Genomic DNA, 27,246 nt, shown 5'->3' with positions numbered 1-27,246 from the left:
TTTGGAGGATCGCAGAGAATGCACAAGCGCCTCATCAGGGTGAGAAATTAAATGACCAAACGCCGCGGCACCACTCACCGGATGAGGACATGCTCCCAGAGCGGCGTGTCCGCACGCATAGCATTTAGCAGGTCTCCTCCCGTCTATTAACTCTCGTCTCGCATGTCCTGAGCTCGCCCTGCCTGCGGTCGTCTCTCCTCATCGGCCATCATGTGGTCCGGTACACCCAAGCTCGCCTTTGTCGCCCTCATCGTCCTAAACTGCCTCCTCTGGTCGCAATCTCGGTATGCTCATGTCGGCGGCACGCGATCCGCCCTGGCTTCGGGCTTTGCCAAGCGCGGCTTCTCTGACGTCGATCAGCTCTCGCCCTTCCGCGTAACGGCGAGCGAGGTGAGCCTTATTCTTATTCCTCTTCTGTCATCGAATATCTGCAAGAACCCATGGCGAAGCTGCCGAGGGTCGCGGACGCTCCGAACGGGAGGCAGGGCGCGCGTGCAGAGCAGCCTTGGCCTGCTGCATTTCGGTGGATGTCCGAGATCAAGCACATGCGCTGCTGGAATGCCGCCAGTCGTATTGGGAGCGATTCCACCACAATGTGAGCTAGGAAAAGAGAGGCTACGGCCGAGCCCGATGCGTTTGGCGGGTATCTGAGAGACGAATGGAGGGCTCTCTCGCTCGCGCATCTCAGACCCTCGGAGGTTGCGTCATGCCCAGGAGCTTGCTCTGCTTCCTTGTGTGCACTACGGCCCAGCGGGCCCGTTCACGCCCTATGACTGGTCACGCGACTCGGCAGAAGCAAATTATACTGGCACGCACTGGAGCACATCTCGTACTGCACCAGACCCGACCGTTGCGACCGGGAGGACGTTGGCATCTGGTGTGGAGTCGGTACTCACCAAATGTATTGTCTCCATAGGCATGTCAACCGCTCTCCGTCCCGCCCGAAGAACAATGTACGCATGTCAAGGAAGTGTGCGACATGGACCGAACTTTCCTCGACATTGGTTACCTCGAGTCCTACTTCTGCGCAGATACCGCCGCCCGCCCGCCCCTCTTCGTCGGCTACGCCGTCTGGCTCCTTTTCCTCTTCTCGACCCTCGGCATCTCCGCCTCTGACTTCTTCTGTCCTAATCTCGGCACGATCGCGCACCTGTTAGGGCTTGACGAGAATGTTGCAGGCGTCACCTTCCTTGCCTTTGGGAACGGCTCTCCGGACATGTTCGCGACGTTCTCGGCCATGCGGAGTAACTCTGGAGGCCTCGCGATCGGCGAACTGCTGGGTGCCGCAGCGTTCATTACATCGTGCGTGGTCGGCTCCATGTGCATCATTAAGCCGTTCAAGGTTTCGCGCGGGCCGTTCCTGCGGGACGTCGGTTTCTTCACCGTCGCGGTCAGCCTGCTGCTTATCGTGCTCTGGGACAACAAGCTCGAGGCATGGGAGGCGGCTGCCATGATTGTGCTCTATGCCGTGTACGTGACCGCTGTCGTCATAGGCAGCTGGTGGAGAAGGCGAGAAGAGAAGCGCAGGCGCTTGGAGGCGCTCATGCGAGCCGAGTACGCAGACGAAGAGCACTATCACGACGAGGAGCCCTATATTGACGAGCGTAAGTACTCCTTTCGTCGTCCGTTTCGCTGCTCTTGCCAACTCTAACGCCACCATCCGTCCATTAGCCTCCTTCTCTCAATCACCGTCCACGCAGACCCTGCAGGTTCCCTCGCCCTACTCGCGCGCACGCTCCATCTCGCATCCTGACCCACCTCGGCTTGGAGTACAGACCAACCTGCCGCAACGTCCACGCACGCGCTCGGTCTCACCTTCATCTCCGCCGCTCAACCACATGCCCTCCTTCTCCCTTGTCGGCGCACTCGAGTTCAGGCGTGTGGTCTCCTCGCTGCAGCGCGATGCCGCGTCCGCCTCGCTATCGCCCTTCGAGAGCCCGCTCACGCCGTACTCGTATCGGCGATCCCGACATAGCCTGCGCTCGGGATCCCACACGCCGCTCCGCTCACCCAGCGGTCACGGCGAGCAGTACAACCCTTGGGATACAGCGCTGGGAGTGCCGCTGGACGAGCGCCCCGCGCCTCCCGTCGCGCAGCTCACTCCCGGGGAATCTCCGCTCGAGGGAGGAGAGCACACGCGCATCCCCTCCATCTCGCACACGCCCGCCTCCCCCACCTCCGTCGCCGACACGGACGCGGAGTCGCAGACGTGCGTCGAGGTCCCGCGCACGCGCAGGCAGCGCGTGTACAAAGCCGTCGCGCACGTAGGGCACATCCTCTTCCCCACGCTGCACGACTTCTGGAGCAAGTCCTTCCTGGGCAAGATCGCCGCGGTCCTGGCCGCGCCCGCCGTCATGGCGCTGACTCTCACCCTGCCTGTCGTCGTGACCGCGCACGAGAGCCCGGAGTCGTCAGAGAAGAGGCGGCACTCCGCCGCGGGGTCGAGCGTGAGCCCGCTGATCGACTTTGAGGAAGAGGGCGTGGAGCGCACGCTGATCGCGGAAGACGAAGTCGAGGAAGAGATGCACGAGCTCAAATTTAACAAGTGGCTAATGGCCGTCCAGTGCTGCCTTGGGCCGCTGTTCTGTGCTGCCGTCCTGTTAGGTATGTGGTCTTCTCGGCTCTGACCTCCCCGAGGGCGTTGCTCCGAAACCTCCGTGCAGTCATTGACATGCGCTCATGAACTGAATGAATGAACCTTTGCAGATGGCATGAAGCGCGAGGGCTGGCAATTGCTAGCCACTGGCGTCACTGGGCTCACAGCGGCGATCCTCGTCGCCGTGTTTGCGGACAAAGGGCTCTCTCCGGCCGCACAGCTCGCGCGGTGCGCCATGGGCTTCGTCGTCGCGGTGGTTTGGATCATGGCGATCGCCGACGAAGTCGTTAAGGTTCTTCAGGTACGTACGGTGATCTCGCTCCCCCGAGACTTCCTATTGCCTTGTTTGTTCCTCCACGACCCCTCGTCCTTCCGTGCCCCCTTCATTAGAGCATACTCTCCGTCCCTTCCCCGCTGTTCGCTGACGAGTGTGACAAGACCTTGTATTGTGCCACCTCTCCGTTCATGGCTTCTGTGGATGCGGTTGCGGTTACGGTTGCGGTTGCAGACGCGGTTGCGGTTGAGGATGAATAGACGCTAACTCTAACGCCTCTGCAGACCTTCGGGTTCATCTTCGGGCTCTCGGACGCCATCATCGGCATCACGATCTTCGCCATAGGCAACTCCCTCGCCGACCTCGTCGCGAACATGTCCGTCGCGGTCTTCGCGCCTATCATGGGCTTCTCCGCGTGCTTCGGCGGGCCGATGCTCAACATCCTCCTCGGCGTCGGCATCTCGGGCTCGTACATCGTGCGCCAGACGGGAGTGCCCTACCCGCTCCACTTCTCGCCGTCGCTCGTCATCACGGGCACGGGCCTGCTCGCGTTCCTGCTGGCGACGCTGGTGTTCGTGCCCATGAACGGGTACCTCTTACCCAGAACGTGGGGCGTGTCGCTGATCTGCGCGTATTTGGTCCTGATGGCCGCGAACATCGTAGTAGAGGTCATGGGGAGTCAATGACACTGGCGCTTGGGTCCGGGGAAGGTTGAGGCTGGTAGTGTCGCTGGTGTTGTCGCTGTGCTGGTATACGTATTCACTTATCGTTACATGTCCTCTCACCCGCGCTTCGCTGTCCGTGTTTAGTACTAATCGCTATTGCAGTCTATGTATCGTTGCACAGTTATTGCCCGCATCTCACCTATCGTACCACGTACTTCGGACTTACGTTCTCTGCACACGCGCATCAATCTTCACGTGTACGTGTACACGTCCGAGGTCTGTTCAACAGCAGCCATAAGAAGAGTCCAACGAAGAGTTGAAGAACTGGTAGGTGGGAAGGAAGACACTCGCGAGAAGCCACCGACAGGGCGTGGATGGGAACCCCGCGGACAATGCGGGGGATTCGGACCTTCCTTCGCCTAAGGGGTCTGGGACGCCCCGCTGGGGGCGCTGCGTTTATCACATAGAGCGCACTAGCAGCGCAGGCAGCGCTTGCGGTACAGGTCAAGTTCGCTTTCCAGATCGTCTCGGGTGCACAATCGGGTGTCGTGATGATTGGGCAGATCTGGCAATTTGTCATGGCCAGAGGAAGAAGTGCTCTCTTCCAATGAGAGTGCACGGTGGGTCCGCGTCTAATCCGGCCTTTCCAGGCCTCTGAACGACACCAGCCAATGCCGGTCAAGGGCCAACCGTCCGTCCCACGCCCTACGAATACCAGAAGCCGTAGAACCCCATGCTTCGCCCTGTATATTGCGTTCAGGCCAGCCTCGTGGGCACGGAGCTCCTGATTCTTGCATGATTTCTCTATTGCTCAACGTCAGCCACGTACGAAAGAAAGCCTTCTGGTGCCCGAGAGACCAGGCTGAGAGACTTCCCTCCTTGCGGACACGTCCTAGAATAGATAGGCTCCTCGCAGTCGGATACGGAAGGTCGCGGCTGGACCTGTGGTCTCTGCTGGAGATAGCGCTGCCGTGAAAAGCGTAAATAAGCTTGAACGCGAAACAGACTGAGTCCCGTTTCCGAGAAGTGCTCCGCGCACGTAGCACATAGCACGCCGCGCACGACAGCTCTCTACTTCCTGCGACCCCTTGCAGTCAAACCAGCCTGCAACTTCGTGATGGCTCTGCAGACTCAGACTCACCCGCCGATGACCTCGCGCGTCCGCATCCTCACCTCTCCAGACGGAACGCGAATTTGGGCCGAGTCCTCAGGAGACGCTTCGAAGCCCCCGATCGTCTTCGTTCACGGACTTTCTTGCACAGCGCTCGGGTGGGATAAACAGTTCGCCGACGTGGATCTGAAGAAGAACTTCCACCTCGTACGATACGAGATGCGGGGGCACGGGAGAAGCGGGAAGCCCCTCGACGAGAAGGACTACGCGTCGATCCGCATCGCAGAGGACTTCAAGACAGTGTGCGACGCGTTTGGAGTAGTGAAGCCGTTCATGGTCGGCTGGTAAGCGGCCGGCATCGAGCAAATTGCCAAGCATAGCATGAACGCTCACCTCTTCCCATCGTGTAGGAGTTTGGGGGGCTGTATCGCTGTGGATGTGATCACCGCCTATGGCTCCGAATATATCTCGGGGATCGTTTACGTGGGCGGTTCCATCCTCGCCCTCAACTACCATCCTCCATGCAAACACCCGCTGATGGAGGAGCTCTGGCCTGTCATCAGCTCACTCGAAGCCGATGATATGAGCGGCGGCGCCGAGGCGTTCGTCGACTCGTGCGTCAAGGAACCTCTTCCCTACGACGTCAAGCTGCTCTGGATGGGTGGCTTCATCATGCAACCTCGCGCGGCCCGTTATTGGAGCATCAGGCGCGTACAGGACCACACCGTCTGGGAGACCACGGCGCGTCAGGTGCCGGTGCTCATCGTCCAGGGCAAAGAGGACTTGCACTGTCTGTACGAGAACATGATCAGTATCGCGAGGCGAATATACGACGACGTCTCGGTGAAGCTCATGGACGGCATCGGCCACTCACCGCATTTCGAGAACGCGGCGGAGACGAACAAGGCCATTGCAGCCTGGGTGCAGGGGGTCGTCGAAGGAAAGGTGAGTACCCTGCGGGTCGCACTGGGGCAATTCTTGTGATCGGTATCGCTTTATCGTCCCATCTGATACACCTGCTAATTTGACAGACGTGGCAGCGTTCTAAGCTGTAGTCCATGGTTTCAGAGAAGGGATTTCTTCATTGACTCGAGGGTATGGGGGCGCGGGTGTCGCGACGGGCTATTTATCACGTTAATTGTACGCACATTCGAGGGCTTGAAAGTTGTCTTCTTGGTCCGCGGTCATTCCCGCGATTAGCTGGTCACCGATCGCGAACGCGAATCGAAGAAGGACTGAGCCTGAGCCTAAGTCAGTGACTTCGGGTACAACAATATCACGAATCACGTAGTACGAAACCAACCACGATTTTCGATGTGACATTCATCCATTCCTGCGGATGCAGTCAGTCCCGTTGCACAGCGCAACGCGCGGATGGCGCGCTGAGGGCCGTCGATCTTTTGATACTTACGCTCTACCGGAATACGACCAGCATACACAGTACATAGTACACATCATGGTAACACGTACAAGACGAACGTCTCGTAGTTCGTATGATGGAAGCTGAGATGCTATTGGTCCGCAAGCAAATGAGCGCCGACCCTGTCCGTGTGCTGAAAAATAAACCGGTCTTCGGGATAGGTTCCTTACAAACCGTTTCAGTATCCGAAAGACCGGTGTATCCCTTGAGTTCTATTCCTGTGAAGGTCTAACGCTCAGGCAAGGTCACGGCATAAATGGAGCATGCAGACATACGCAGGATAGTCGTAAGCACTCACTCTTCAGACTATAAGCCAACACCAGCAGTATGCCGCTGTCAGGAGAACAAAGCCTCACCTCCCCGGACGGCAACAAGATCTGGGCGGAATCCGCAGGGGAGCCCTCCAAGCCTGCGCTCGTCTTCATCCATGGTATGGGGTGTACCGCGCTCGGATTCGATAATCAATTCGCGGACCCAGACCTTCTCCATGATTTCCACCTCATTCGCTACGAGCTGCGTGGTCACGGTCGAAGCGGGGCGCCTGTCGAGTCAGAGGGATATGAATCCATCCGTTATGCAGAGGACTTCAAAACCGTATGCGAAGCATTCGGCGTGGAGAAGCCATTCCTGATTGGTTGGTGAGTGATCAGCAGCCAATGATTTGCATCGCCTACTGACCAGGCTATATTTCACGTATCTTAGGAGCCTCGGAGGTTTGCAGAAACTCATCCGCCTTTTGCGGTAAACACGCTAACCCAGGTTTACGCACGGCCAGGCGCCATCGCAGTGGATGTAATAAATGCCTATGGGCCTACATACCTGTCCGGCATCATCTACTGCGGCGGCGGCGCGATCCACCTCGAATACGGTATGAGCACTACCAGCGCATTCCTTGTGGGTGCCTTTGGTACCCTCATGACCGAATCAGCACAGGAGATGACCGCTGCCGCGTCGTTCTTCGCCGATTCCTGCGTAGCGCCTACGTCGCTCCCAATCTCCTACCCACTGAAATTGCAGATGATGGGCGGATTCCTCGCAGCACCACGGCACGCGAAGATTCAGAACTTCAGCCGCAAGCAAGACGCGTCAGCAGAGTGGGAACGGCGTGTACGAAATGTGCCGGTGTTTGTCGTGCAAGGCCGCGAGGATCAGCATCGGAACTGGGAGGCCATGCGTGCGCTCCTCGAGAGGCTTTATGCGGACCTCGAGATTTACATGTTGGATGGGCTCGGGCATTCGCCGCATCTCGAGAGTCCGGCGGAAACGAACAAGGCGATTGGGACATGGGTCGGCAAAGTATTGGCACGGGAATAGGTCGTTCAATGTACTCCATGTTAACCGACATCCAGTAGCGGTTCAATCTGCTCGTCCTCTAAATGTTCAACACGAGCCGTCAGCATTCGATAAGGTCAACGCAGGAGAAATTTGGGACGTGCAACCAGTCGCATAAACCGAGCAGGACCTCGCCTATCGTAGGTCGGATAAGACATCTAAACCTGCGTCGTATTAGTGCTGTGCGGCAGACATACCCTACTGTTTCCCGGCGAAAGCGACAGTGGACAAGGTGACGGCCGAGAGGGCGAAGAGCTGCACGTTGACGATGTGTGTTCGGGGTGATGATTTCTGCGTTGACATATCTGTGTGCGAGGACTTTGAGTAGTGTTTGTTTGCTGGGGTCTTAGGGTCAAAATCGCGGACCTTATATACCCGCAGGAGAGGGGGTAGGGAGTGCGGGACTTCGAGGTTAAAGAATTTGCCAAAGTCCAACAGCCGTAGTGACTGGCCCATGCGGCATGGAGAGGTCCGCGCCTTCACGAGGCGGAGAGCGTCGCGTTGCAGACGAGCCCGAAAAGAGACAGGCCGACTTTCCGTCCCGCGTTACGAACTGCTCCGCCACGACTACCGCTGGGTCAGACTGAGACAGCTGCATTCCAGGCCCGTTTGCGCTGGTGCTGCAGTACTACGCCAGTCCCTGGCGCGACGAATGACTCCCACCTGTGTTTTCCGACTCGACACCGCAGCTCATGCGTCTATGCAGCAACAACGACGGCATTAGACCGGAAGACGTGTGAGGGTCACAGTGTATACTCCGCTTACGCCTCCTTCGGGCAGTCTTGGGATCGTGTTGTCAGTGCCTTGCCTGCGTTGGCTTGTCAAATTAGGGGTGTTCAATTCTTGTTGGTCTTCGTCGGGCGCCTAATGAGCGCCTGCCCACATGGCATCAAGATCAGCTCAAGTGCTCCTCTCGAAACCGTTACATCTTTCGTCCTTCTTTCACTCGCATATGGTGGGAATGACAATAATGCTGCCCCACGTCAAAGCGACTCAATGCAGGATACCAACTTTGCATGCCTCTTGGGATTCTGCGGTATGCGAGTGATACGGATTCGGCCTGTGAATATTCGGACATGCGCGTTATGCAGGAGACTCTGCTATTGATGACTGCACCAGGGGTATAGCGCATTGTTCGATCGTGATGCGCCGTTATGCCGGTAGCAAGATGGTGGTACAATGTTTCCTCCTCCTAGACCTGAAGACGACTCATACTGTGACGGCAGCACACGATACGAACAAGACCAAACTGACGATGGAGACAACGGGACATGCTGCCGCCAGAAGGCCGGACATGAGCATCACGATCAAGATGGCTACACACGCTTCTGGAAGGTCAGTCGAACGGGAGCGGTGCATATTGCGGACTCTTGTAAGCAGACAATCTCAAAAGTCAGCTCAGCCGGTGTTCACTGAGTTGTGAATGAGTGCAGATGTACTCACCGCAAACATATAACCGTCCTCCGCCCAGCCGTGACATATCCCAATCGGACCGCATACAAAGGAAAACATTGTCCGCCACCCGATCACTCTTCCCAGAACCTCGAGTCGAGCGCGCACTCCTTCGCCATCTCGAGCTATACAAGCAACGGCGTCAGCATCTCCGCAAAACACAAACACATCACCCAACACCCGGCGTACCTGCTCATCCGTCCTGCACACGAGTACCCGCTTGCCCTCCTTCCCCTTCCCCACGTCCACAACCACGCTCTCGTCCCCGTCCACCTTCCCGTTCGCCTCAGGGTCGAGCTCGAACCCAAGGCATGCCGCCTTGTCCAGCACCGCCTCCCTCAGCTCGACGCTGCGCTCCCCGATCCCCCCTGCGAACACCAGCGCGTCCACCTTACCTCCCAACTTCAAGTAGTACCCCCCGAGAAACCCCAAGATCCGGTCGACGAACAGGTCGAACGCCGTCCTCCACTTCCCCTCCTCCTCCTCCTCCTGTCCCTCCTCCTGCCCCTCGCCCTCGTCCCCCTTCACCCCTCTGCGCCCCCTCTCCTCCACCCTCTTCATATTCCGCACGATCTCCCCAAAGTCCGTAGTGCCCGTCAGCGCCGCCCACCCGCTCCGCTTGTTCAGGATCTCCTCCGCCTCCGTGACGTGCACGTCGACGGCCAGCGAGCGGTCGTGCGAGATGCGCCCCGCGCGGTTCGTGTAGTGGAAGATCAGGCTCGGGTCGATCACCCCGCAGCGCGTCGCCCCGGGCAGGCCCGACACCGGCGTGAGGCCCATCGTCGTGTCGAGCGACTGGCCCCCCGCGACCGCGCACATCGACGCGCCCGAGCCGAGGTGCAGCACGATGAGGTTCAGGGAGGCGGGCGGGCGCTGGAGGTGGGCGCTCACTGCGCGGAGGATGAACGCGTCTGCGTGCGTGCTGTGTCAGCAAGGGGCGAGGGGCAGAGAGGGAACGGGGTGGGGGGGACGCACAGCTGAGGCCGTGGAAGCCGTACTTCTTGAGGCCGCGGCGCCGCGCGACGTCCTGGCAGATCGCGTACATGGCGATGTGCTCGGGGATGGTGCGGTGGAAGGAGGTGTCGAAGTACGCGATCGAGCTCGCGTTCGGGAGCGCGTCGATGCACGCCTTGATCACGGACAGCGCGCCCCCGTTGTGCCTAACACACGCCTCTCGTCAGCGCACTTCACGAGGCGATACGAGGCGAGGCGGGAAAACGAAGGGCGCTCACAGTGGCGCGAGGTCAGAGAGCCGCTCGATGTGGTGGTAGCTCTCGTCCGTGATCACCACCGGCTTGAAGTAGTCGCCCCCGTGCACGACGCGGTGGCACACGTGCACGATCTGCGCGCGGTCGATGCTCGCCTCGCGCTTGAGGTAGTCGAGGAAGTGCGCGAACGCGGACGCGTGGTCGCGCACGCGCTCGACCGGCTCCTTCTTCGTCTCGCGGCCCTCGGCGTGCGCGGCGAGCGCGAACGAGAAGCGCGCGGGGGGCGCGGAGATGTTGTCGATCGTCGAGGTGAGCAGGAGCTCGACCGCATGTGAGTCGTCATTGGGAGACGGGGAGGGGGAGGGGCTGCGCTTGAAGAGGGAGATCTTGAGCGAGGAGGAGCCGGCGTTCACGGCGAGGATGAGCCCGGACTTGGGCGCGCGGTGCTCTTCGGAGCCCATGGGGAGGTGGAATTCGGTGGCGGGGTTGGAGGCAGCGGTGCGCGCTTGCGGGTGCGTACGCAGGGAGTTGGTCCTAGAGTGGTGCGGCATGGTTCGTTAGTTGTGCTGTTCGGGTTCCATTCCATCCCAAGAGCCTTCAACTAATATTCAACTGGTCGCGCTTTCGTGTGTACGAAGCGTTCAGACGAGCATCCGTGCGCGGGCAGTGCATATGTCAAGTCATCTTAGCATTTTGCGGAGAGATGTCGCCGACTTATCTGGGGGGTCTGGCCCGTGTCATACAAGAGCCTGGACGATCGATTGGACTCACAAATGCCTGGACTACGTTCTCGTCGAGTCTTCGACCGCCTGAGCTACTGAAGCGATGGCTGCGGTTCTGTACAGGAAGTGCGGGGGCGACCTTCGTCTGGGGAGTTGACGAACTAGGTTTGACGTTGCACTGAGGGCGCTTCATCGTGAGGATGGGTGGGGTGTCTGCATGACCGAGTATGACGTCGATGTCTACGCAAAGGCTGCGCTGCAACGTCCATTTCCGTAAGGCACTTTACTTTGCGCACGATGATTACTATGTTGCGATGACTGCGAATATGCCTCGCGGTCGGAGATGAGGCAGATAGTAGCTCGGCGAGTCGATGTTGTTTTGCGCGCGACGTCTCTGGTTGGGAGCCAGACTCAGCGGCCTATGCGGCCGCATGTATGCCTTGGACTCTCTTGTACGCACAGGTCGTTGGGGCGAGGAAGATCGGGTTGGTTGTCAGTGCGGGATCTTCGGACAGGGGAAGCAGGGCGGCAGGAACTCGGCTTCAAGTCTATCAGGGCATCCGGAAGAGAAGCTGACAAGAAGTGGGGGGAAGGCGCTGTCGAGACCCGCGAGAGACCGCGAAAGAGAGGACGTCCGCGCTGCTTGTCGCGCTGTGGCGCTCCGGTAGGCCCCTGAGGTGTGTTCTAGGCTGGTAATTGCTGTCGACCATGAGAGCATACGAGTATCACGGCGACGTTTCAGGGGCCTGGATAGAGAGCGATGATGGTCCACGGAGGCGTAGAACGTTTGATGGACGACGAAAGAAGGAAAGCGGGCTTTAGGAACGTCTGGCCTTTGGTCGGCCATGTCCCAATCGCGTCCAGTGCAGTCCATGGGAGGCACAGTCCAGAGTCACACCGCCGGGCCGCTCATTGGCCTCAGCGCGTGACTGGCGTGACTGGACGCGTCTTTGGAGAAGCCGGGCCCGATTTGGCAGCAGAAGACACCAGCTGTGACGCACAGATGCCCTCAGACGCACGGATGCCCTCAGACGCTATCGTATACTCACCTCCTCGCTCCCCGTCTCCATAAATATGCCTCCCCCTATCGCTCTTTGCTCCCCACTACTCCTCTCTCACTTCCCAACTCCTCCCCTCTCCAATCATGCCTGGCCAAAAGCTCTTCCAACCTAACCCCCCTCCCGATCAGTCTCTCCTCCCGGAGTCCGTCCTTGACCTCAGCGTTAAGCTCGACATCAAGCATGCTCTTTCCGATGAAGAACTTGTCGCCGTTAAGCAGTTCCGCAGAGCTGCCGACTACATCGCTGCCGGTACGTCCTGTTCCTAGAATCGTCTCTTGTCGCCGATTGACCTGACTATATGCGCATATATCCAGCCATGATCTTCTTGAAGGACAACGCCCTCGTAGAGCGCGATATCACCCCCGAAGATATCAAGCCCCGCCTCCTCGGCCACTGGGGAACCTGCCCCGGCCTCACCCTCGTCTACGCCCACCTCAACCGCCTCATCGCCAAGACCGGCATCGACGCCCTCTACGTCGTAGGCCCCGGCCACGGCGCTCCCGCCATTCTCTCTTCCCTCTGGCTCGAGAGCTCCCTCGGCAGCTTCTATCCCAAGTACTCGCGCGATAGGCAGGGCCTCTCTGCCCTCATCGCTTCCTTCAGTGCTCCTGGCGGTTTCCCAAGGTGAGTCCCCCCTTGTTGCTCCCAGGAACACCCGAGCTGATCTTCTCCCGCGTAAAGTCACGTCAATGCCGAGACACCAGGGTCGATTCACGAAGGTGGCGAGCTCGGTTACGCCCTCGGCGTGTCGTTCGGTGCCGTCATGGACAAGCCCGACCTTGTCTGTGTCGTTGTCGTCGGCGACGGTGAAGCCGAGACCGGCCCGACTGCTACGTGCGTGCACCTCCATGGACCCCTACTGTCTGCTCTGACGATACTTCGTCTTCTCCTCTAGCGCATGGCACGGCTACAAGTACATCGACCCCGCAGAGTCTGGGGCGGTGCTCCCTATCGTACACGTAAACGGCTTCAAGATCTCCGAGCGAACCATCTACGGTACCATGGACGACAAGGAGATCGCTGCGCTCTTCGCCGGGTACGGATACCAGGCGCGCATTGTCGAGGATCTTGACAACATCGACCTGGACCTTGCGGCGAGCATGGAGTGGGCCCTCGGCGAGATTCACAAGATCCAGAAAGCAGCCCGGAGCGGTAACCCCATCGTGAAGCCGCGCTGGCCTGTGCTCATCCTGCGCACACCTAAGGTACGGCGCCTTCAGTGTAACGATATTGGCGTGGGCTGACTCAAATGGTTGTATGCAGGGATGGTCAGGCCCGAAAGAACTCCACGGCGAGTATATCGAGGGCTCTTTTAGGTCCCATCAGGTCCCCCTTCCGAACGCGAAAAAAGATGCGGGCGAACGAGAGATACTTCAGACGTGGTTGCGCTCTTACAACCCGAAGGAGCTGTTCGGCTCCGACGGCGTCCCCAACCCTAATATCCTGTCCATCATCCCGAAGGAGGAGAGCAAGCGCTTGGGCATGCGCGAGGAAGCGTACAAGGCATACACCGCGCTCAGTGTCCCAGAGTGGCGCGATTTCGCTGTCGAGAAGGGCTCCGCGCAGAGCCCCATGCAGGTGACCGGCGAACTGCTCGACGCCGTCGCCCAGCAGAACCCGCACTCCTTCCGCGTTTTCTCCCCGGACGAGCTGATCTCGAACAAGCTCGACGGCGTCCTCCGCCACTCTGGACGCAACATGCAGTGGGACGTCGCGTCTCGCGCCTCGGGCGGCCGTGTCATCGAGATCCTCTCGGAGCACACCTGTCAGGGCATGCTCCAGGGCTACACACTCACCGGCCGGACGGGCCTCTTCCCGAGCTATGAGGCGTTCTTGGGCATCATCCACACGATGATGGTGCAGTACGCGAAGTTTGTCAAGACCGCCGCTGAGGTGCCGTGGAGGCAGCCGATGGGCTCGCTCAACTATGTCGAGACGAGTACGTGGACGCGGCAGTGAGTTCCTTTCTTCTCCGCTGGCTGGCTTCGTGAGAGAGGATTAGAGTTGACGAGTGTGGTGTATCAGGGAGCATAACGGTTTTTCGCATCAAAACCCATCGTTCATCGGCGCGGTGCTGAACTTGAAGCCGCACTCGGCACGCGTGTACCTCCCCCCGGACGCGAACTGCTTCTTGTCGACGATGGCGCACTGTCTACGCGCGAAGAACTATGTCAATCTGATGGTTGGCAGCAAACAGCCCACGCCTGTGTGGTTGAGCCCAGAAGAGGCTGATCGGGTGCGCTTTCTCCCGCTTCGTGCTTGAATTTCCATGTCTGATTTTCCTGCTGTGAATTTCAGCACTGCATCGCCGGCGCGTCAGTCTGGAAATTCGCGTCCACGGACGAGGGCATGGCCCCGGACGTCGTTCTCGTCGGCATCGGCGTGGAGTTGACGTTTGAGGTCATCGCCGCGGCGGCGCTGCTCCGGAAGGAGATCCCCGCCCTGCGGGTGCGCGTGGTGAACGTGACAGACCTGATGATCCTCGGGCCGTTTGGGTCGCACCCGCACGCGCTCAGCGACCAGGGCTTCGAGTCGCTCTTCACGCGCAACAAGCCCGTCATCTTCAACTACCACGGGTACCCCGTCGAGCTCAAGGTGCGTCTCCTCCTGCTTAGCGCATTGGGAAAGTCTTTTGTTGACTGAAGGGCGCGCACAGGGCCTGCTGTTCGGGCGCGAGGGCCTGGAGCGGATGACGATCAACGGGTACCAGGAGGAGGGGACGACGACGTCGCCGTTCATGATGATGCTGCTCAACCGGACGAGCCGGTACGACGTCGCGGCGCAGGCGGTGCGCGCGGCGGCGCTGCTGAACCCGCGCGTGGAGATCGACGCGCACAAGACGGTCAGCCACATTTTGCACCTGGCGCAGAAGCACAAGGAGTATATCCTGCAGCACGGGGCGGACCCGGAGGACACGTTTGATGTGCCGAAGTTCAGCGAGTAGAAGTAGACCGCGTGTTTCGGGCGGGTGGGATACTCAGGTCGTCCTCAGGGTCCCTCACGAAGGAGGGGCGGTACTAGTACGGTGGAAGTGCAAGGACAATGTCGAGTTGAAGTGTGACGGTCTTGTTCACGTGTACTTGTATCTCGTTGGCATTCGTAGCTTGTTGTAGCTGTACCCTTAGATCTTAATTTCACTCATGTCGAAAGACATTCTTGCTGTCGCGCAGAAAATCGTTGCCGGCCACTGTTAGCCTGGCGTCCTTGGTGCGTAGCCGGTCGCGCCGTGGGTGATTGCACGTGCCGCGAACTCGGCCTTTTCGCCTACTGCAGATGCCTGGAACTCGGTTTCTTTCTGCTGACTTTCCATTCTTCCTTTGGTGCTCTATGCTCTTCATGTGCAGCCTGCAGGCCGCGACGTTCTCGACTCGATCAGAATCAACAGACTTTCTAGGGCGCAATGGTGACGGTGTTAACGGAGTATACGCTCTGCTTTCGGCAGTGTTCCCATGGTGGGAGTGTTTCACCACACGGGCTATGTGCAAGTTAGCGTTGTCCTGCTTTAGCAAGGCCGTCGCCTCTCAGACCGTGTGGTTGTGCGTCGGATTATCGCAGGGAATTGTGGTGTTTTCGGTGCGTGAAATGTTCAACTTTGGCGTTTCGGTCTGTTTCGCGGTGCTTAGGATGCCAGTTGGGTGGCTTCCCAAATGTCTGCATAAGACGCAGGCAGGGGCGTGTCGGCTCCATCTGTGAGCTTCATCCTTTCCATCCCATTCTCTCAGTGCATGCATGTGATGGGAATGCGCCACGGAGGCTGCATAGACTCATGCAGAGTCCCTTGGCTTGGCCTGCACACTTTTGCGATGCTGTGCATACGCAATTCGGGAACGGCGTGCTCACTTCACCATGCGTGCGGCGGCGGCGGCGGGCGAGGGTTGGTCCGCGTCGCTGTGGTCGCAGTGAATATCACAGTCGTCGCAGGACAGCCCGCGACTGTGTACTCCGCATGGCTGATGCTCTCAGACTGCTCTGATTCTGACCCGTACAATCGCGTCAGTCCCGATGCTCTCTTACTTTCACCCTTCGTCCGTCTATATTTGCAGAGCTCGCTGATGGGATGATGTCATGAGCAAGATGGGGACTGCGGTCGTTCGTGACCGCCCTTCGCCCTTCGGCGAGAGCTTTGCTCATCGATGGGTCGTGGGGCAATTTCTTTGTCGCTCTCATGTTGCCTTCAGGCGCAGTGAACCCCGACGTGAGGGGACGGCCATGCGCTAAGATGGCGCAGATGGCCGCCCGCACTCTACCCATGTGCCGGTGGTGGCCCATGTCTAACCTCTGGCTCGTTGTGGCAGTTCGGCCAGGCGGGAGGCGGCAAGATTTGTCTCTCTTCCGTCAGCTTGGGCTTGTGCGTCTGCGCCCTCCGTCGATGGCTTGTTGTTTGCCGCAAGCGTATCGCCTGACGCGATGCTGGCCGAAGGAGATGGCCTTCCTGGTTGGCAGTTGTCATCATCCGGAAGGGAGGTGGCGAACAACGCTCAATCTCCGCCATGCTGTTGACGAAGACGTCAGATGATGCAACTATGGATGTCGGTCAGCACCTGAACGATGTGGTTGGCGGTGATTTGTGGGGGCCAGCGCTGCAAATGCGTAGCGGAGGATGGTGGGCTGGCGGGCTGGCGGTGGATGGGATGAAACTTACGCTCGAAAGCTCGCCCTTATGTACGCGGGGGGGCTGAGGGATTTGAAGTTCCGGCACACTTTGCATTTGTCCTCGTCTACCGCATTGTGCGGACGGCAGGCCAGGCTGTTCAGTCCCGCCCAACTTGCGGATGTCAGATGTGGTCTCGCTGACACGATATTCCGAAGAGCACTGGTTCAGCTTCGAATCCGCACTGATATCTGGCCGTGCCCCGCGAAGCCTTGCCGCGCCTCGCTAATCTGGGGTTTCCGCTGCTCTTCCGCAGAGAGCTATTCTTCCTGTCCGTGGAGCTTATCTGGAATCCTGTATACGTGCTTAGATGCGGATGGACATGTTGACGGTGGCCCCATTGTCATTGGGACCTCATACGCTCCGGTACGTGGCTACGAGACTCGTCCGACTCTCTATGTTGCCTGTTTTGGCTTGTGCCTTGGTATCTGGTCTAGAAAACACCTCCGCATCTGGGTCGTACCGATATAGTTGAGGAGTATCAATAAGTGACCCACACGAGGAGACGCATACATGCTAGTGTGGTTACAGAAATAATACTGCGAATACTATACTAGTTGAGTCCGCAGCTTCCAGAACCACCGTGTATTGACCGGATACATTATAAGGATGCTACGGTAAGCTACCTGCCCACAATATTAATTTACAGTGAGATATGTGGTCGTAAGAATCCAAAGCCCAAGGCGAGGCCTGACAGGCATTAACGGCCCCATCCATAGGTGACCGCGAGCGTCGGTAGCGTGGATAACGCCTCCGCACTGCTCTTTTCGAGGCTCTCGTTCTTCCTGCGAGCTCTCTCCAGGAAGAGGCACGATATCACAACGGTGTCCCGGATCTCCAGCGCACGACCTGCCAACACGAGCGTTGCAGGTTCGGCGCCCGTCCCCGCGCCCGCATAGCGCGTCCCCGCTTCATACCGCTGTTGAGGACGGTCGAAACGGGCAATGGGCTCGGCATAATTGTCGTCTTTGGTGTAGAGCTAAACGCGAAATGACCGAGCAAGGGAGGTCGAAGGGCAGAGTCATGTGCGCTCCGGTAAGCCAGGACACGATGCATCGGAGCCGAACGACTCACCTCGAGCGTGCTGGTGGTGCCTCCGTAGCCGGGTGCGTAACCTCGCCATTTGTACTTGCGTCCTAGGGCGTCTTTGACGGACACGTTCCTGCAGACTCCATGAGTGCCCGTCTACCGCGACCCGATCGGAAGCTGGAGAAGGGGGGACTCACGCGTTCGCCGAGAGGTCCGCAAGGCTCGTGTGCAGCCAGTTGCGCAACGGAACGGGTGGTTTCTTCCCGATCGTCACTCTGTTGGGAAGAAAATCCCTCTCCTCTAGGGAAGCGAGAACGGAGCCGTTCACGTTCATGACGTACGTCGTCGTCCCAGACCAGAGCCGCCGTGTTGCGACAGTGTACAGGGCCCTCCCGCTTGCATCGTAGATGGTTGCATTGGATGGGTTATCGGGAGACAAGGTGAAGGTCGTTGCAGGAGCTCGGGACATCGTGAGGTCGTGTACGAGTGAGGTGACCGCCAAAAGGAAAGGAGACGATGTCTGACCACTCCGTCCGGTCCGTCTTTATGTAGACACGCCCTCGCGCTCATTCGAAATGATATGCAACACCACAAGGCAGTTCCGGACGCCCGGGCTTGCGAGAATGCGGTAGGTGGCACACTAGGTGTTGACGCCGACGCCCTGTTGCGTCTGCAGGCAGCGCGCGTGCCCGAACGCGGTCTTCTCTGCAGAGATGATTTGGAATCGGGTGTAGATGATAGAAGCGCACCGCCTCCAATTTGAATTTGTCGCTGGCATTCCATTGAGGTCTGAGGCGCTACCTACGACTTAGTGCTCGTCTGCATGGCGGCATGCATCATGAATCGTCGAGAACATTATTCGTATCACTCATACACTGCAGAATGCCAAGAGGCATACATAGTTGGTATCTTGCATTGTGTCACTTCGACGTGGGCAGCCTTTCTATCATTTTCATCATAAAGGACAGACGAAAGATGTAACGGTCTCGAGAGAAGTTGTAGACAGCCCAGGCTGGGGAAAATATAAAGGCAGATGAATGAATACTCCGCACTAAACATTGGTGCGCGTGAATAGTAGGTGCACTGCACTGAGCATTACAAGCAAGTAAATGACAGACTGATGTAGGCAAGGCACCGACAGCACGATTCCAAGGTAGCGATATGGCTACCCAACAGAAGTGAACGCGGAGTACACACCGCGAAGGTTACCTGCAGCCTCGCGTCGCGCTGCTCATCGATCTGACTACTTGGGCGGGGGGAGACCACATTGCTCAGGCGACACTTCGACTACCGTGGCGTCGACAATGCCTTGGTCGAACCCCTGCTGGCCAGCGAACTGCGTGAACCCGTCCTTACCTAGCTGGAAGATCGCCGCGTTGTCTACGGCGGCGACCATGCAGAGTGGGGCTTGGTCATCGTATTGCACCTTCCAGCACGAGCCTCACCTTGGCGAACCACCGGCTGCGATGAACGAGTCAGCCCCGTCACAGGGGACAGGTCAGAGAAGATGATACGCACTGGCACCGGGCACTTCGCCGAAGAAAGGTGCGAGCTGGGTAGCTGGCCGAACGTATAGCCATCGAAGTCTGCGTGCACGGGTCGAGTGTCATTAAGTGCCGTGTTCCTGGCATAGGAACAGAGATCTTACCAGGGTACTTCTGGCTCAAGACGCTCGCGCAAGAGAGCGAACCGAGGGTGGTAAAGCATCGAGCGCGGCAGGGTGCACGTTTTTTGTTCACCAAAGATGATTCAGAGAAGGTCCGTGCTCTGGTATAACGGCAGTGCTGCGCTAGACTCAAGTTACTCGCTACGAGGTTCTGATCAGAGGTTCTGATCAAAGGTTTGATCAAAGGCAGCAAATGCCGGGGAGGCAGCAGCTCCTGCACGAACGAGATGCGGGTCAGTTCATTATTTCAAAGCTACACCGAAATGTCGTGAGACAGCACACAATCACAAACCTCACGCTCGGAAAGGTTGTATGGAGGCATCATGAGGGCTTGCAGGTGATGAATCTCATACCGCATGTCTTCGAGCTTCAAGCTAGCCTCGTCCCGTACCACGTCTGGCAACAAACTGTTCGCAGTGTCGATGAACGACTGAATTGCTTTCCGGTCGGCTTCGGACGGAAAACTGAGAGCGCCAGAATCGTATTGCTCGCGAGTGTACGCTCCGGTTGGGATGAACAAGAAGTCGTTAGGACCGGGCGCGGGTTGGCCGTTATCATACACTGCGCGAGAGAGGGCGTCGGCATATGTTAGGAAAGCTTGAGGGTGAGGTACTCACTGTGCGGGATCTCCAATGCCTTTCTGATTTCTGCTGGTGCCGCTCTACGCACGATGCTGAAATCTTGCTGGTACGACATTACGAATGACACTTCTCGGTCCGAGGCGAGGACTTGTGGGTAAACATCGCAGTCGATCCCACCCAAAGTAGCATCCTCGGCGATAGCGTTAGACAGCTCTTCCGCATGGTTTCTGCCGTGGCCTACTTCGAGATATCTCCGCAGTGCGTCTGTGAGTTCGTAACCGGTACAAAGGCCTCCTAGAGGAGCGCTTTTTCATGTTATATAGGAGACCGAAGAGGACAGACAGTTCGGGTATGGGAAGCTGGATGGTGGACGAAGGAGAACCGTGTTTTGAACTCATAACGGTCCCGGGCCATTGTCCCAGCGGCACGTGCACGTGGCGTGCCGCCAAAGATCGGTCGAATGGTCACTTAGAACGACCGTCGAGCGACTAGGGTTGATCATGCAACTCAGTCACCTCAGGGGTAGGACACAAGGAAGGTATGACAAGTAGTACTCAACCGTGGAAGTAAGGGATATGATTCGAAGACAGCCCTTGTTGGGCCAAACTATCAGGAGGCAGGAGGGGTGATACCTCATATACTCTCCCATCAGGCACTCATTCATCGATGCCACCTCATACCCAGCCGAGATGCACGCGGTTTCGTTCCAAGGCAAAAGGACGAAAGATTCACGTATTGATATAATACACCAGGTATTATAAAGTGGTATATAAGAACGACATCGCGTTCGCGCCCCAAGACAGCCAGCCGCGCTCACAATGCCTACCGCGTCAGAACGCGGCAATCACTGCTTGGACGACTGGAGCCCGCAGTATGTGGGCGAGACCTCGACCGCCTGCGCGCTGACGCTGCCCTTTTCGAGGCCTTTCTTCCCCGCGAGCTTCTTGAAGCCGGCCTTGCTGAGCTGGAAGATCGACGCGTCGTCGACGCCGAGCACGTACACCGGCGTCTTATTGTTGTACTGGATCTCCCAGCACGAGCCGCACTTCGACGAGCCGTAGGCTGCGTGGACAAGGACGTGAGCGTCGTTCGCCAGATCAGTACGCGGAGAGATGGGACGTACTGGCTCCAGGGACCTCGGCGAAGAAGGGAGCGACAGGGAGCTGACCGAGCGTGTAGTTCTTGTATTCTGCACGTGGACGGGTCGTCATTATGGCCACTTCTATGGGACGCAGACGAAGAGCGGACTTACCAGGGTACTTCTGGTCAAAGACGCTCGAGCACGAGAGCGAGCCGAGAGTGGTGTTGTTGTTCAGGTCGAGCGTGTAGCCCACCTGGACCTTCTCACTCTGGCCGGTCGAGTTGCCAGAGTTGCTGGACTGAGACCCTTGGTCGTGCTTGCCGGTCGAATTGCCAGACTTGCTGGAATGCAAGCCTTCGTCGTGCTTGCCAGTCTGGTCGAGCTGGCAGCCCTGATCAGCGGGGGCGGCGATAGCGACAGTGGCCAAGGCAGCGGCGATAAGGGCAAAGAACTGCATGTTAATGATGTGTGTGTATTGGGGGTGGTGATGTTATGTGCGTTGAAGTTTTTGTGTGTGGAAGGAGTGTTTGTTTGATGGGGTTGAACGGTCGACATCGCGGGCCTTATATACCCGCAGGGGAGGGGGTAGAGGGTGCGGGACTTCGAGTGTCGAACATTTGGCAAAGTCCAACATCCGTAGTGACTGGTCCATGCATGGAGAGGTCCGCGCCTTGACGAGGCGCAGACCGTCGCGTTGCAGTCGCGGGGGAAGGTCTCAGGCCGACTTTGCGTCCCGCGTTACGAACGGCTCCGCCACGACTACATACCGCTGGGTCAGACTGAGACAGCATTCTAGGCCCATTTGCACTGGCGCTGCAGTAATACCCCTGCCCACGACGCGACGATTGACAGCCACCTTTCTTTTCCAATCATCGCAGCTTATACATCCATGCAGCAGCAATGACGAAATCAGACCACACGACGTGTGAGGGGCACAGACTTACCGTAGGGCTGATTCCCCACTTCTCCTGCTGTTAGTCACCAAGCTGCGGGCCCGAAGTCTATAGGGCAGTTGTTAGTCCCTTGCGACGGGTTCGAAAGGAGACTACTGGAAGCTACTCCGCAACTGATAGCAAAGACTCACGTCAAATTCGATATTACGCGGAAAACATAACGGCGATCTAGGAGGATGCGAGCCTTGTCAGTCCTCGAGCCGGAGTGCTCTAGCACTGTTTGTAGTCGAGATTGCAATCGAAGCAGGAGGATTCCCCGGCAAGCACGCGAGCCTGGGCCGCACACCAACTTTGCGGCTCATGCAAATCCAACTCGTGAAGCGCGATGAGGAGACATTGCGAAAGGAACCAACTTCACGTATCTCATAATAAAAGTACAAGATGATACACCGTACACATCAGATGTAGCGGAATATATTCGCTTTCTATGGGTAATTCTGCGCTTAGTAGTCGCAGAAAAGGCACGGAATCGGCGTACCACATTTCGGCGGTAGCCTGAATCAACTTGACCGTTCTCGAGCTCGGCATTCGCCAAGGAGCCCTGACGCTCCCGCCAGCGATTCATGAGGTCGGCATCCCTTTCCGCCACCGACATTTTCTGCTGGGCCTCTGCGGGATCAGTGGCACCCGCCGGCTCGGAGAGACGTGAGGATGCTTCCTCTGAGTCTTTGGAACTTTTCGCTTCTCGGGACGTAGCCTGCATGTAACACGCGGCTGAAGGACGATTCTGTGCGCGCCAAGGATAACATGCTCACCTCTTCCTCTGATTGGGAGCTCCCGTTCGTCCCCGGAAAGCCTCTGTAGAACGCCAGGACAGGCTGCTTGCGGGGCGACATGGCAAGTCGCGTAGCTGTGATTCGGAAGATACTCTTGGTGGCCATCATCACCAACGAGTTGAGAGGTGAGATGGAGTTGACTAGCTAGGACTGCAGTGAGAAAAAGCTCAAGGGAACCCAATACGGTCACGATAGCTGAGTCTGAGTGCAAGCGTGTTCAAATAGTTGAAGAAATATAAGATGTACAGAGAAGTACTCCAGAGATGACGACAGTCTGTCTACACCCGACATCCATCGCATGTCGGACCAGCGGCCCGGTGGTTGCCGACCATGCTTCAGCGCTCTTCAGCAGGCAGCAGAGTGCGCCGATCATCGTCCGAGTGTTGCTGCTCAGTGCTAATCTATCCAGTTCTCCTGTGGGCAACGCTTTCCCCTTTGCTCTGTGTCGCTTGGAAGTTGTCTGTCTGCAGGACCACTTGTTGCTGTGCTTTTGCGCATTCGGCTTCAGTATGTCCCAATCTCCACCCGCAGACCCCGAGCAGCCACACATTGTTTCCCTTGTGTTGCACGCGAAGAAGGCGCTGCTGCAAGGCCAGCAACTATGCACTCGCGCAAGCACGATTTCCTCAGCTTCTGCACAGACAGCAGTGGATGTTCTTGCGCTGGACGCACAGGTCAGATGGATGTCGGAAGCAGTACTCGACCAGCTCAAGGTGAGTCCACGTTGGTGTCAAACGCGAACGCTACCGCTAAGACGTGCGCCAGCTTGCTGCTCAAGTCGCGAAGAGCATTGAGCAGAAGCGCACGGAGCTGGAGAGGCAAGTCAAGGTATGCCCATCGTCTGAATGTAAGGCGCATATTCCGACTTACTTAGGGCACGTAGGAGTGGGACAACATCCGCAATCAACGCACCGACGCGCTCGACGCCGTCCTCGAGTCTCTCGGCACCCAGTCCGTCCCGCCCGACTTCCACACCGTCTCCTCCGACTCTTCGCCCTTCGGGAGCCAGAACAACTCGGACGATGAGCGCGACGAGGAACGTCACCCGGAAGACGATACTACGCCCTTCGGTCCTCCCCCGCCCCCGAGTTCGAGTCCAACAGACACCATCCGCAACCGATCCCCGGTGGTCAGGAGGCATGAGAAGGAGAAGAAGAGCCGGAGAGAGGACCGGCGCAAGTGGAAGACGTTGCGGGACTTCGTGAACGAGCGGGCGATAGAGGACTTGCTGGACACGATCGAGAAGGACAGGCTGGAGCTTGACGTGCGTTGCCGTCGTACTGCTACACTTCTGTCCTTTGCTCATCGCAATAAATTTACATCTACCAGGACATCCTTGCGACGACGTCTGACTACCCAGAATCGCTGTCCAAGACGATTGGAGCCATCAAGGACATGGTCCCCGTCGAGGTGCCGCTGCCGTCCTTTGACGCGATCTTCGCTTCGCAGGAGGGAACCTCGGCCAAGATGGCGGAGCAGCTGGAGTCTTTGGCGCACCATTACGACAACATGTCGAATGCGCTGCATGACTTTGAGGCTGGGGAAGAATTCAGCGAGGAAGACGTGCAAGGTACCGTAGTCCTGTTTCATCACGACAGCTTTCACTGACCTTGCGCATTATACAAGGTATGAACGAAGATGCCGACGCATTGCCGGTCATCATTACGGAGCTGGAGGAGGGCGTGAAGACAATCGACGAATGGCAGTCAGTGAAGCTTCTTGCTCCTCAGCCCATCAGCCCATCCGTCACAAAGGAAACTCACACCATCCCAGCCAACAGCTCCTAACCGCGAAGGAATCTGCGCAAGAACACCTGAAGGCTCACCGGAATACGCTCCGAGACCTCGATGAACTAGGTGACATCATGACCGAGATGCTCGAACGCCAGCAGACCGTCGAGGTGCGTCTCGCTCGCTGCAATATCCCCGAACGCATACCCTGAACGTCTATTTATTGCCTTCGTTGCCGTAGACCGAGAGCATCGAACACATCTCCTATCTGCACGCGCAGCTCCAGCCGCTTGAGGAGCTGCACCACAAGTACACCTCGTACCAATACGCGTACGGCAAGCTCGTTCTCGAGCTCGCGCGGCGCCAGCGGTACCGCGAGGCCGCGCAGCGCATCATCGCGACCATGACCGCGCAGCTAGACGCCATGGCCGAAGGTCCGTGCCCCATATTCTACCAATTGACGAGAACGCCATTCGAATATACACGTTTGATGCAGAGGAGCGAATATTGCGCCAGGAATTCCAGGCCGAACACGGGCAGTACATCCCGGAGGACTTTTGTTTGTACGTCGAGAATCTGCCGAACCGCTGGATGATCTCGACCTGGAACGGCGAGCCGCTCGAGATGCTCCCATTAATCGACGTCGATATCATCGAGGAGGTAAGTGTCCCCTTGGTTTGTGGCTGATGACAGAAAGCACTGACGGGGGTCGCTCTAGGCAAAGCAGCGTACGATGGGAGTAGATATCGGCGTCGGTGCTAGCCAGAGTCTATGATATGAGCATACTTATATACCTGAAGCTATCTGATACTGGCATGAGGCCCTCGTTTTATACCACTTGACGCTACATCGAAGTTGGTGGTAGATGGAGGACAATATGTAAGACGGTATAGGCAGCGGCAGGAGAAAAAAGACATGAGTCGGCCCAGGTTCGAACTGAGGACCTTCTGTGCACGCATTCTGAGTCGTGATGTTAGACAGATGCGATAACCAACTACGCCACCGACCCATATATGGACCTGCCTCTGCCAGAGTGACGGCCAGACACTGCAACTCTCGGGGACTTGGCCCACTGTCCGCGGTCGCGTCCGACGTTCATCGCACACAACCATGTCTCTCCTAGCACCCATCATTTGCGATAATGGAACAGGTTTCTCTAAAGTTGGGTATGTGCTGCGTCGCTGACCCCTATTTGTTATTAGTACTGACCATCTACCAGCTTCGCCGGCAACTCCGATCCCTCATTGTGAGTGCATCGAACCTCACACGTCCTCGAGCATAGTTCTAGGTCTCATCTGCTTCTCTTGTAATGCAGCGTCTTCCCGACCGCGATAGCCACTCGCGGCCCGGCTTCGCAAGCCTCTCGTGGACCTTCCGTTCCCTCCAAACCCGGTCATCTCGCGTCCAAGCGCGGGGTCGAGGACCTAGACTTCTTCATTGGCGATGAGGCCCTCGCCAACGCACAAACGCCCGGCTATGGCATCAACTATCCTATCCGTCATGGCCAGATTGAGAACTGGGACTACATGGAGAGATACTGGGAGCAGACGATCTTCAAGTACCTTCGTGCAGAGCCCGAGGACCACTACTTCCTTCTGGTGCGTTACTCAGCCTGCGCGCGCAGTGGCCGTCTAACTTCAGATCGTCCCGATGCCTCGTGTCCCTTCTGACACTACCCCTACGTCGTCGTAACGCGCACGCAGACCGAGCCCCCGCTGAACCCGCCAGAGAACCGCGAGCAGACAGCCGAGATATTCTTCGAGTCCTTCAACATCAAGGGGCTCTACATTGCCGTCCAGGCCGTCCTCGCCCTGGCCGCCTCCTGGTCCTCCAACCGCGTCACCGACCGCACCCTCACCGGCACTGTCATCGACTCGGGCGATGGCGTCACCCACGTCATTCCCTGCGCCGAGGGCTATGTGATCGGGAGCGCGATCAAGCACATCCCCATCGCCGGCCGCGATATCACCCAGTTCGTGCTCAACCTCATGCGCGAGCGCGGCGAAATGGCGAACGTCCCGCCCGAGGACCAGCTCAAGGTCGCGGGCAAGGTCAAGGAGCAGTACAGCTATGTGTGCCAGGACATCGTGAAGGAGTTCAGGAAGTACGATCAGGAGCCGTACAAGTACTTTGCGCGGTACGAGGGCGAGCATACCGTGACGGGACGGGTACGTCGAAACCGGACGGCACGGAGCGCTCCCTCAGACCTGACGAATTGCTGCACCAGAAATATGAGATTGACGTTGGATACGAGCGGTTCCTTGCCCCCGAGATCTTCTTCAACCCCGAGATCAACTCTTCCGAGTTCCTTACGCCCCTCCCTGAGATAGTCGATGGTGTCATCCAGCAGTCTCCCATTGATGTCCGTCGAGGACTTTACAAAGTCAGCCTTCGTGCAATGGTCTCCTTGATCTTCTCTTTGACGTTATACAACGCTCCCATAGAACATCGTCTTGTCGGGAGGTTCCACGATGTTCCAGCACTTCGGGCAGCGTCTCAAGCGTGACCTGAAGCAAATCGTTGATCGTCGTCTAGAAGTGAACGCACAAGCCTCTGGCAGCCAGCTCCGGGTATGTGTATCTCTTGAACTCAGGCACCAATTGACTGACTCATCGCGAAATAGTCGTCGGGTGTCGAGGTTGAGGTCATTTCCCACAAGCGTCAACGGTATATCGATCGTCCGATTATATGATAGCGGTATGTTTACTGATCATTTCTTGTAGGTACGCTGTATGGTTCGGTGGATCTCTCATGGCGTCGCTGCCGGAGTTCTACTCGTTTTGCCACACGAAGGCGCAGTACGACGAGATTGGCCCCAGTATTTGCAGGCGGTACCAAATCTTTGGCAGCGCAACGTAGAGGCAAATGGGATGTACGTCGCGATGGTTTGGAACGAAATGTAAATGTACTGTACGCTGCTCGCGCCTGGGCACGGGCT

At 57.8% G+C, this 27,246-nt stretch overlaps 10 protein-coding genes and 1 non-coding gene across 11 annotated transcripts; 6 read left to right on the top strand and 5 right to left on the bottom strand.

The window, feature by feature from the left end:
• Nucleotides 1–615: 615 nt before the first annotated feature.
• DICSQDRAFT_133405 (uncharacterized protein) lies at nucleotides 616–3,744 on the top strand. The gene is made up of 4 exons (XM_007362408.1): nucleotides 616–1,604; nucleotides 1,672–2,604; nucleotides 2,707–2,897; nucleotides 3,155–3,744. Exons 1-4 carry the CDS (start codon nucleotides 980–982, stop codon nucleotides 3,554–3,556), a joined length of 2,151 nt encoding a protein of 716 aa, XP_007362470.1. The 5' UTR covers nucleotides 616–979; the 3' UTR covers nucleotides 3,557–3,744.
• Nucleotides 3,745–4,706: 962 nt separating this feature from the next.
• On the top strand, nucleotides 4,707–5,573 carry DICSQDRAFT_32352 (alpha/beta-hydrolase; the record flags this gene model as incomplete). The annotated part of the gene is made up of 2 exons (XM_007362407.1): nucleotides 4,707–4,990; nucleotides 5,057–5,573. Coding segments are annotated over 2 exons (801 nt in total), but the record flags the coding sequence as incomplete, so codon positions are not given.
• An 820-nt stretch (nucleotides 5,574–6,393) lies between these two features.
• On the top strand, nucleotides 6,394–7,380 carry DICSQDRAFT_159757 (alpha/beta-hydrolase; the record flags this gene model as incomplete). The annotated part of the gene is made up of 3 exons (XM_007362406.1): nucleotides 6,394–6,704; nucleotides 6,748–6,779; nucleotides 6,842–7,380. 3 exons carry the CDS (start codon nucleotides 6,394–6,396, stop codon nucleotides 7,378–7,380), a joined length of 882 nt encoding a protein of 293 aa, XP_007362468.1.
• Nucleotides 7,381–8,924: 1,544 nt separating this feature from the next.
• On the bottom strand, nucleotides 8,925–10,519 carry DICSQDRAFT_51890 (acetate and butyrate kinase; the record flags this gene model as incomplete). The annotated part of the gene is made up of 4 exons (XM_007362405.1): nucleotides 8,925–8,975; nucleotides 9,040–9,761; nucleotides 9,826–10,010; nucleotides 10,083–10,519. The coding sequence occupies 4 exons, from the start codon at nucleotides 10,517–10,519 to the stop codon at nucleotides 8,925–8,927; spliced, it is 1,395 nt and encodes a 464-aa protein (XP_007362467.1).
• Nucleotides 10,520–11,886: 1,367 nt separating this feature from the next.
• On the top strand, nucleotides 11,887–15,016 carry DICSQDRAFT_178292 (phosphoketolase). Its single transcript, XM_007362404.1, has 8 exons — nucleotides 11,887–12,090; nucleotides 12,156–12,465; nucleotides 12,523–12,675; nucleotides 12,737–13,046; nucleotides 13,105–13,796; nucleotides 13,867–14,077; nucleotides 14,140–14,436; nucleotides 14,498–15,016. The coding sequence occupies exons 1-8, from the start codon at nucleotides 11,925–11,927 to the stop codon at nucleotides 14,783–14,785; spliced, it is 2,427 nt and encodes an 808-aa protein (XP_007362466.1). The 5' UTR covers nucleotides 11,887–11,924; the 3' UTR covers nucleotides 14,786–15,016.
• Nucleotides 15,017–16,895: 1,879 nt separating this feature from the next.
• DICSQDRAFT_133398 (uncharacterized protein) lies at nucleotides 16,896–18,012 on the bottom strand. Its single transcript, XM_007362403.1, has 3 exons — nucleotides 17,719–18,012; nucleotides 17,567–17,654; nucleotides 16,896–17,471 (listed from the first exon to the last, which is right to left on the bottom strand). The coding sequence occupies exons 1-3, from the start codon at nucleotides 17,988–17,990 to the stop codon at nucleotides 17,193–17,195; spliced, it is 639 nt and encodes a 212-aa protein (XP_007362465.1). The 5' UTR covers nucleotides 17,991–18,012; the 3' UTR covers nucleotides 16,896–17,192.
• A 1,353-nt stretch (nucleotides 18,013–19,365) lies between these two features.
• Nucleotides 19,366–20,057, bottom strand: DICSQDRAFT_14731 (uncharacterized protein; the record flags this gene model as incomplete). The annotated part of the gene is made up of 3 exons (XM_007362402.1): nucleotides 19,366–19,401; nucleotides 19,480–19,748; nucleotides 19,805–20,057. Coding segments are annotated over 3 exons (558 nt in total), but the record flags the coding sequence as incomplete, so codon positions are not given.
• A 555-nt stretch (nucleotides 20,058–20,612) lies between these two features.
• DICSQDRAFT_124865 (uncharacterized protein) lies at nucleotides 20,613–21,306 on the bottom strand (the record flags this gene model as incomplete). The annotated part of the gene is made up of 3 exons (XM_007362401.1): nucleotides 20,613–20,830; nucleotides 20,892–20,957; nucleotides 21,021–21,306. The coding sequence occupies 3 exons, from the start codon at nucleotides 21,304–21,306 to the stop codon at nucleotides 20,613–20,615; spliced, it is 570 nt and encodes a 189-aa protein (XP_007362463.1).
• Nucleotides 21,307–23,004: 1,698 nt separating this feature from the next.
• Nucleotides 23,005–25,087, top strand: DICSQDRAFT_99935 (uncharacterized protein). Its single transcript, XM_007362400.1, has 9 exons — nucleotides 23,005–23,291; nucleotides 23,344–23,406; nucleotides 23,462–23,842; nucleotides 23,908–24,148; nucleotides 24,205–24,283; nucleotides 24,352–24,478; nucleotides 24,550–24,742; nucleotides 24,805–24,968; nucleotides 25,027–25,087. The coding sequence occupies exons 1-9, from the start codon at nucleotides 23,088–23,090 to the stop codon at nucleotides 25,081–25,083; spliced, it is 1,509 nt and encodes a 502-aa protein (XP_007362462.1). The 5' UTR covers nucleotides 23,005–23,087; the 3' UTR covers nucleotides 25,084–25,087.
• Nucleotides 25,088–25,224: 137 nt separating this feature from the next.
• DICSQDRAFT_t37 lies at nucleotides 25,225–25,317 on the bottom strand. Its single transcript has one exon. It is a non-coding gene; the product is annotated as a tRNA-Val (tRNA).
• A 101-nt stretch (nucleotides 25,318–25,418) lies between these two features.
• DICSQDRAFT_144417 (Actin/actin-like protein) lies at nucleotides 25,419–27,167 on the top strand (the record flags this gene model as incomplete). The annotated part of the gene is made up of 8 exons (XM_007362399.1): nucleotides 25,419–25,474; nucleotides 25,528–25,554; nucleotides 25,624–25,906; nucleotides 26,012–26,476; nucleotides 26,536–26,691; nucleotides 26,753–26,878; nucleotides 26,932–26,975; nucleotides 27,032–27,167. The coding sequence occupies 8 exons, from the start codon at nucleotides 25,419–25,421 to the stop codon at nucleotides 27,165–27,167; spliced, it is 1,293 nt and encodes a 430-aa protein (XP_007362461.1).
• Between the last annotated feature and the right edge of the window lie 79 nt (nucleotides 27,168–27,246).

This window comes from Dichomitus squalens, assembly GCF_000275845.1.
Source record: "Dichomitus squalens LYAD-421 SS1 unplaced genomic scaffold DICSQscaffold_4, whole genome shotgun sequence".
Classification (NCBI taxonomy): Eukaryota; Fungi; Basidiomycota; class Agaricomycetes; order Polyporales; family Polyporaceae; genus Dichomitus; species Dichomitus squalens.
The sequence above is the reverse complement of the archived record's forward strand: the minus strand, read 5'-3'. Positions and strand labels throughout refer to the sequence as shown.